The following is an 8,515-nucleotide window of genomic DNA, read 5'->3' on the forward strand; positions in this document are numbered from 1 at the left end:
GTACTACAGTCTACCTATACTTTAATACTTCCAAGTGAAAGCTTTTACATTCGACTCATGGACGAGTTGGATTCCGTATCTAATTATTATGGCTAACTTATTTGTCTTTTAGTCTAATACCATTTGGTATGCCTTCTTAAATGATCTCCAGCAATCAGATGAAACAACAATGAACAACATTGCAATTCTCGTGTTAAAATACGACAGCAAGTACGAAAAGAAAATAAACAATGAGTTGTAATTGATTCAATTTTGTTACACAAAGAACTTGAATCTAGCTAAAACCCAAAAAACATACTAAAATTAACCTCAGGAAAAAATGTCATGCAGCAAAGCTGATCACCTACTGTGACTGACTGTAAATCCACCACAAAAGATTACTCCGGGAGTTTCCGTCGTCGAAACTATTCAAGCTCCTAATCTTCTTCAAAGCGCCTTGTGTGTCGTAAATCCCTTGTAACGCATACACAAATCCCTTCCATCCTTCCGTGACTTCTGTTTTATTGAGCGCTGGCAATGCCCAACTCACGAGCTCGTTGGCATACCCTGCATCGGAGAACAACACCTCGGTGATTGGCAAAACGGGCAGCATTTGAATTCCGAGTCTAATTTCTCTCGCCTCCGCGGTAGCGAACCAAAGTCCGGTGTCTCTCTTGGTCGCCCATAAAACCCCCACTACTCGATTTTCCTTTGCGAAAGCTTCCTGGTAAATTCGATCCTCTCCGCCCTCTCTTACGTGCCACCACATCTGAGCTGCCTGTATTTCCAAGGCAGTGAGTAGCGATCCGGTGGCCTCAAGTTGCGCATCTTTATAGGCTTTTCCCATCAAAGCAGCTGCGTAGTAAGCATTGACCGCCTCGCTCGTGCTCTCTTGATTCCTCCCGTCTGCGAATTCTGTCAACCCACCTGCCCACGAGTGCAATTTATAGAGATCAAAGGATCTCAGACGCGGGTAATTTGGATTCGATCGTTCATCCTTGTTGAGAAAATCCTCCACGAGCGAGTAAGCTTGAGACTTGTACTTCTGCCTCCATGCAGGATCAATCTTTGCTAACACGGAAATTCCATATATAAAGCACCCCAGATGGTAATGGTGATCAGCATAAACGCCAAACCCGAAATCGGCACCCTGATCAGTTAATCCTTGCTTGGTAACAAGTCCACCCCATTTTTTATCATGCAAAAATCCGTTGCCACTAAAGCTGCCATCCAACCATGGTTCTATTTTCTCCGCCAAGAATGTCCTGATCGCCGGGATCACATCAGGACAAGCTACCTCCTCGGCTATCACAGCCAGCCTTGCTGCTCTAGCAACCAATTTCCCGTAAAAATATGAAGATGTAGTAGAAGCTTCTGTTGAACTAAGAGCGTCAACATCTCGACGAAGTGCAGATATGATTTCGGGGAACGAATCTTTTTGGACACCCCTTACAGAATTCCAAGTGACTGGAATAGGCTTCGATGCTAACATCCACGAACCGCCAACAACACCAACTAAATCGCCGTCAATGCTTTTATATCTAAAATCTTGCAAAACAGTAGCATTGGACAGAAGCTTAATATGGAGAGGATGAGCAAGCATAAGCAAATCTCCACCTTCCTTTTCCCATTTATATGTCAAAGTATTGGTGTTTTGGAGCACAGCTGCACCAGAAACTGGGTAACAAGAACTGAAGTGATCGAGAATTGCCTCTGATTTTGGGTCAGGATCCGGTATTACAGCAAATCGAATAATCCCGGAAAAAGCTTTAAAAGTTAGCGTGGATGGTCCGCTGTCAGATAAATCAGTTGGAATGGATGTGTATATTAGCCATGTCTGATTGTTGTCGAGCTTGATGATGAACTTTGTTTTTGAGCCCCTGGCTGGTGATGATGAGACAATTGTGTGAGCAGTTGATATAGTAAGCGCAGAGGGGCGATAAAGAAAACAGGTAAGAAAGAGGCTGCCACGGACAACGAAGAAGCGGAGGTTGGAGGAGGGAAAGTCCAATGTCACACTGAGATCATTGAAGTCAGAGATTACAGGGTGGTCGTTGTTGTTTGGAGCTTTTCCACTGGTGGTTTTCGAGGCAGATATGGTGAGGTCGGGTTCAAATGGGGCTGTGGATATGACGGTAGATGTGTAGGAGAAAGACGGATATGTGATAGATAGGGAGGAGTTGGATGATTTGATGGTGTAGGGATGGATGTACTCGGGTTGGTCGCCATTGTTGAGGACAAAGTTTTGGAAGAAAGAGTTGGTGGGGAGTGGAGTTGAGAGAAGTTTTGGGGCGAAGAAGGTTGAAGGGTCGGGGAGGACGGTGGAATGAGCTTCCGGGAAGAGGAATGGGGCGGGGGAGGCCTGCGGAATCAAAGCGGAAAAACAGACGAAGAGAGCAAGAGAACAGAGCATGCTTGCCATGATGTCTTAATTTTGGTTCGTAAACTTGTAAATAATCAACCTTTTCGATCGGTATCTATTATTTATAGGGATGCTTTTGATATGTTCCTAGTTTACGTGGGAAACTTCCATGATTACGGCTTTCCTCAACAACATGGGTTGGGTTACTAAATACACGTTTTGAAAACTAGGAAAGTTTTTGAGGTTTTTTCTTCTCCTTGGCAAATGTGTTTTGTGTACTTAGTAATTTTGGAAGGAAAAAAAAAATAATAGGTTAAGTATATTTACTATGTGCAAGTAGTAGATTGCTCTCGTGGATATTGTTTTCTTCTCCAATTCACAGCATGTCGGGTTCAATTCCCCTCATTCTTTTAGTATAACTTAGAATAGGAATATCGCTTGTAATAAAAAATAAAATAAAATAAATACTTTACCATGGGGGAATTTCAAACTTACCAATTTGCCTCCCCACACGTACGGTACAATATGGAGTTTTTAGCTTTATTTTCAGGTCAAAAAGCTCAAATGCAAACTAACCAAAAAGAGAAATCTTATGGGAAAAGTCACATAGATCACCTACATTGCAAACCACATCACATAGATCACCTACATTGCAAACCAAAGTCAGATAGCAATTACTTTACACTTGCACAGACGTTCATCTCATGATTCTCATCCGCTTCTCAACCACCTCACCCAACGCACTCTCCAACCTCATTGCCATTCCGAGTCACTTTCCAGTCCCCGAGCTCATCCTCCCCGTAAAATCTTAGCTCTCCGATGTCGATGAAGAGGAGAATGAAGAGGGATGCCAAGACGAGGACATGTCCACGGAAACATGTCATGTTTGAATATATCTAGATCAACTTCCTTTACATGAAATGCTTTAATTTACCTTGCTCTCTCATTTCAAATTCAGTTGCCTGAGACGTCTAGAACCTTCTTACTTCATCCGCATCATCTCATGTGACCACTATGTCATCAACATATAAAATCAGTGCAGTACGCCACCATTTAACGCTTTGAAGATAGAATGCGTTATAAGTTGCTTTGAGTGCATCCAAACTTCATAAAAGGAGTGAAGCTGTAAAACGAAGCCGGGACAGATGATTGCTTCAAACTGTTCTATATAAACATCATACTCTCTGAAGTACTGTATATTATTCTTGGAGATCACCATGAAGAAACCAATAAATTTTTAATTTTAATTTATAACGTGGTTGCATCCTCTAAAATTCATTTCTTATTTCTATTTATTCTTCTCTTTGTATGAAAATAAAAAGATCTACAAGCCTTTGTTCACCAAAAGCCTCTATGCACAAGCCAGCACGGTTGTGTTTGGAATGTGAACAAATACAATAGAGAATGGCGCCACGGTAGTTGGATCTGATAGCCTGACTGTTATCGGTTCCAAGGGTGGAATATCCCCAGATGAATCTACAATAAGTGCTTTCCCATTTAGTAGCATTACTTTACTCTGCAAGTCCCCATCTTGAGCTGTTAGATGGTATTCTTCCCTTACATCATCACTATCTTTCGAACTCTGAAGGCTTTCGGAACTCACAGGCCTGCCAGTACTATCAGTCGAAACTCGGACTTGAACTGTAGTGTTACCGTCTAGGTTGATGAGGAGCACCGTGATTCCTTTCTGCATAAATCAATTACTTAATTAGGTTAGTCTCCTAACAACTGATAATATTAGCGAGAAACGATTAATGAATCAAACAACAGAAGGGGAAAAAAAACCATGTGATAGCATAACCTTAGCTTAACGGATTAGCTCATTAAGCATAACCTTTATGTTTGTCCAGTTTAATGTATACTTACTGTCTTCTTTGAACAATGAGCATAGGCACGTATCTTCTTCGTCCCAGAGAAGCTTGTGGAGAGGGCCTTGTTTCCCATTAAACGATGCCAAAGAAGAGCACTGTAATAATCAGGATTTGGTTGAAAGGTGTTGGTGTCAAGGAGCCCATAATTTCCACCAATCAATGTCTGTCTGCAATATGTTTTGGTGTCATAAGATGCTGCCAAACCAAGCTGGTCTAGGTACCTGTTTGGTTGGTAAAAAAAATACATAACCTCTTTTCATCACATACTTGAAGACTAAAGAAGGAAAAATCAGTTTCGAGGACAAGTTTGATTACCAGAAACTAAACACAAAAGCATTTGTAACAAGATCATGGCCACTGTTGTAAGCACCTCCTGCTTCACCAACCCATGCCACTGCTGAAGTGTCTGATGTCTCAACAAGGTTTTGTAGGCTGCTGAAGGTCTGCGAAATACCATCGAGAACATCTGGATCTAGGATCTTGTCAACGAGATCTCCAGCACTACCTTAGTTAATACGAGACAAAGAAAAAGGCAAAGTGTCATTCCACAAGTTGAATTTCCAGAGAAAGGAAAGTGATTTTGAAAAACGCAGATTCATTAGCTATGTTAATGAATATACCTGGACCAAGATTATATATGTGGTGAGTGATTACTTTAAGGGAAAGAGGAGTTTTATGAACAAATTCTGTGAACCAATCGGCATCAAAGAAGCCTCCTGGTGCTAAGACTAGTGGCTTTGATCCATAATCTGCATAAATTTTCTGCAGTATTTCATGGAGAGTGTGTGTGTCTGCTGCATATTGGTCTGCTGAAACTTTTGTTCCAACTCCATTCCCACTCAGTTCATTTCCTGAAATTTATTCCAAGTAAAGCTTTAGTTTCGCATTTGTACCGACAATTAATGTGTACAAATTTTGCAAAAGACTTGCAACTCAAGTGGTTAAAAGTAGTTAAGCCCGGTCGAATATTGTGAGTAACCAAATATAATGCGTAAAAGTTCTTACCAAGTTCCCAACCATGAATTGTGTATCCCTTGTCGACTGTATATCTTATTAAGGTTTCTGCATTGGTTGAATTCCAAGCACCAGTAGCTGCACCATTGGAGTCTATGTTTCTACCTATGAGTGCATTTAAACCAAAAATAATAACAGCCCTGTTTCAAAAAAAAAAAAAAAAATTATATCATGTTATGGTTAATTAATATAGTGATATGGTTTCATGAGAAGATTTAAGTATAATTAAGGGGGGAATTATACCCAGTTTTATTGAAGAAACTGTTTAGTTGGTCCCATCTAGGCATTGGTAAGTAACCTTGAGAGAAACCAAACAATTGTGAACCATCTTTGACAAATGAGGTGGAAGGTGGTTGACTTCCGTCTGCCAGGTATGTGACTTTATCTTGTAAAGTGCCACCCAACCTAATTTTCAAGGGTGCAAATGCTGCAACAAAATAATGGAATTATACACTTCTGTTAGTAGAGACTGTTTTGGATTATCTATAATATATATATAGGGATGTGATATCCATACATCTTTTTTTACTTCTCACTTACCTTTCTAATTTTCGGCCATCGGATCGACAAGAGGTGTGTGGGAAATAAAAAATGATGTGTGGATATCACACCCTATGTATATTGCCTTTGTGTGTATAAGTTGAAGCAATGACTTGTTTACCTTTTATAGCATTTAAAAATATAGCATTGTCAAGATCCTACCAACAATTGAAAAACAAGAAAATACATATTAGAATTAGTAAATAATATAGTTATGAAATAATTAATTAGATAAAAAGAATAAAAAATGTGTAATAGTAAAGGGATAAATTATGCTTCTTTGTTTCTTTTGCCCAAAAAAATAAAAGAGATATTATGCTTCTTGATAAGCATCATCTTTTTCTTAACCTTTTTCTGAAAGTTGCAATTTGGTGCATAACCTTTTTTCTGAAAGTTGCAATTTCGTGCTGAGAAATGAGAATAGCATCTTGGGTAGGTCAATTGTACTAGTTGACAAATCATAACCAAACCAACGGGATCCTCTCTCAGATCGTTTTGGTGAGGATCATGGAATTTGTAAATCGTGTTAATGTAATATCCACACATTCTGTTAGTTGAGACTGTTTTGGATTATCTATAATATATGTATATATAGAGATGTGATATCCACACATCTTTTTTTACTTCTCACTTATCCTTCTAATTTTCGGCCGTCGGATTAGTAAGTAATGTCTGAGAAATAAAAAATGATGTGTGGATATTACACCCCTATATATATTGCCTTTGTGTGTATAAGTTGAAGCAATGACTTGTTTACCTTTTATAGCATTTAAAAATATAGCATTGTCAAGATCCTATCAACAATTGAAAAACAAGAAAATACATATTAGAATTAGTAAATAATATAGTTATGAAATCATTAATTAAATAAAAAGAATAAAAAATGTGTAATAGTAAAGGGAGAAATTATGCTTCTTTGTTTCTTTTGCCCAAAAAAATAAAAGAGATATTATGCTTCTTGATAAGCATCATCTTTTTCTTAACCTTTTTCTGAAAGTTGCAATTTCGTGCATAACCTTTTTCTGCAAGTTGCAATTTCGTGCTGAGAAATGAGAATAGCATCTTGGGTAGGCCATTGTACTAGTTGACAAATCATAACCAAACCAACAGGATCCTCTCAAGGATCGTTTTGGTGAGGATCATGGAATTTGTAAATCGTGTTCATTCATTTTAGATCATACGGTCAGTTTTTATCAAATAATATTTATGTTTATTTTTAAATAAAAATATTTAAAATGATTTATGACCATAAGATATACAATGAATGGACAAGATTCACGGATCCCCAAGATCCTCACAAAGAGGATCCGACAAGAATTCGGACTCATAACCAAAAAGAATAAAGCTAAAAAATGAGTGTTACTGTAGACTTATAGTGATCATAAGTATTGAATTTTTAACCGCCCATTCTGAGTTTAAAACTCTTTTAACTCTTATATTATTGTAATAGTTTTGCTTTGGTTGATCCCCTAATAAAGTAAAACTAAAAAAAAAAGTAAAGGTGTTAACATCATAATCCTCTTAATTTTTAAGGGTCAAACTGAGAAGGCCATTGCAAACACTGGCTGGTTCAACACTTTTTTTTTTTTCTGGATAAATTGCGGTTTAATACTGTCAGAAAAAGGTTAGCAACAACGTCAATCAATGTACTGCGGAAAACTACCGTCAAATTAAATTTTAATAGTGCAGCAGCAGTTAAATGAATATTAGGATATTAAAACAAAAATGGGCAGTATTTGAGTAACTGTTGTGGTTAGTAAGTTAATACAATGCTAACTCCTACTACTACTTTGAACTATACAGAATACAGAAAACAGAGACCTTTATTGGATACGCAGAGTTGAAGCAATGACTGGTTAGTAAGTTAACAAAGTGCTAACTACTACGCAGTTCGAACTATAGTATACTACACATGACATAAATTGCACAAAAAAGAAGGATATATGATAGGCTTACCAGATTGAGAAGAGAAGCAGAGCCCCAACTACAAGTTCCGTAATCACATTTCTGAGGAGGCCACCAATCAATTGTGGCACAGATAAAGTCATCATCTGTAGCTCCAATTGCAGCTGTTTTATTCACAAAAAGGGTTTCTTCGGTGCTCAATGAAGCCACTGAGATTGATGACTTGTGGCTGTGAGTTGCCCAGTACAGCCCATAGCAAAGCAATGAAAGAGTCACCAGAGAACGCATACCTTCACACATGGAAAATGAAGAAGAAACAAAAACAAGTTTCCTCTGCAGTTTCTTTGTTTCTGTATTGGTTTTAATGATGGGGTTGGAGTCTGTTACAAGTTCTGCAGATTTGGTTTTAATAATGGGGTTGGATCAGATGTGGTTGTGTTGTTTTGTGGGATAGTGGGTGGATATAATATTATGGACGAGAAGAAACAACTGGGGAAGCTTGTGGGTGAGTGAGTGCTTTTCACTTTCATGGTGTCACACTTTAATTTAGTCTTGAAAAGCAATCCATGTTATAAGAAGACACTGTCAAATTACGAGAGAGACGACAGAAGACTCATTTTTATAATATTAATACTGCATCAATTTGTTAATTACCACTTGTATAGTCCGATATATGTGAGATTTTACCACAAAAGTCTTAGTATTAGTTTAATCATAACAACGATATTGTCCCTAACTTGTTAATTATCATATGAACAATTCGATATGTGTGGAGTTTTACTACAAAGGCCTCGATATTAGTTGGACTGAGATTAAGATGTCTAAACTCTTATTTTTCTCTGTC

At 38.1% G+C, this 8,515-nt stretch overlaps 2 protein-coding genes across 5 annotated transcripts; both read right to left on the reverse strand.

The window, feature by feature from the left end:
- Positions 1–219: 219 nt before the first annotated feature.
- Positions 220–2,443, reverse strand: LOC126601638 (probable endo-1,3(4)-beta-glucanase ARB_01444). Its single transcript, XM_050268374.1, has one exon. The coding sequence runs from the start codon at positions 2,399–2,401 to the stop codon at positions 344–346; it is 2,058 nt and encodes a 685-aa protein (XP_050124331.1). The 5' UTR covers positions 2,402–2,443; the 3' UTR covers positions 220–343.
- Positions 2,444–3,522: 1,079 nt separating this feature from the next.
- On the reverse strand, positions 3,523–8,195 carry LOC126601640 (heparanase-like protein 3). Of its 4 annotated transcripts, none has more exons than XM_050268379.1 (10): positions 7,723–8,195; positions 6,751–6,808; positions 6,115–6,146; positions 5,888–5,924; positions 5,470–5,653; positions 5,218–5,366; positions 4,833–5,063; positions 4,528–4,717; positions 4,208–4,433; positions 3,523–4,028 (listed from the first exon to the last, which is right to left on the reverse strand). In XM_050268379.1, exons 1-10 carry the CDS (start codon positions 7,969–7,971, stop codon positions 3,693–3,695), a joined length of 1,692 nt encoding a protein of 563 aa, XP_050124336.1. In that variant the 5' UTR covers positions 7,972–8,195; the 3' UTR covers positions 3,523–3,692. The 4 variants fall into 4 exon arrangements, with proteins under 4 accessions (XP_050124336.1, XP_050124339.1, XP_050124338.1 ...); XM_050268382.1 differs by having other exon boundaries at positions 6,783–6,808; positions 7,723–7,956; XM_050268381.1 differs by lacking the exons at positions 6,115–6,146; positions 6,751–6,808 and having other exon boundaries at positions 7,723–8,193.
- Positions 8,196–8,515: the final 320 nt, after the last annotated feature.

This window comes from Malus sylvestris, chromosome 15 (genome assembly GCF_916048215.2).
Source record: "Malus sylvestris chromosome 15, drMalSylv7.2, whole genome shotgun sequence".
NCBI lineage: Eukaryota > Viridiplantae > Streptophyta > Magnoliopsida > Rosales > Rosaceae > Malus > Malus sylvestris.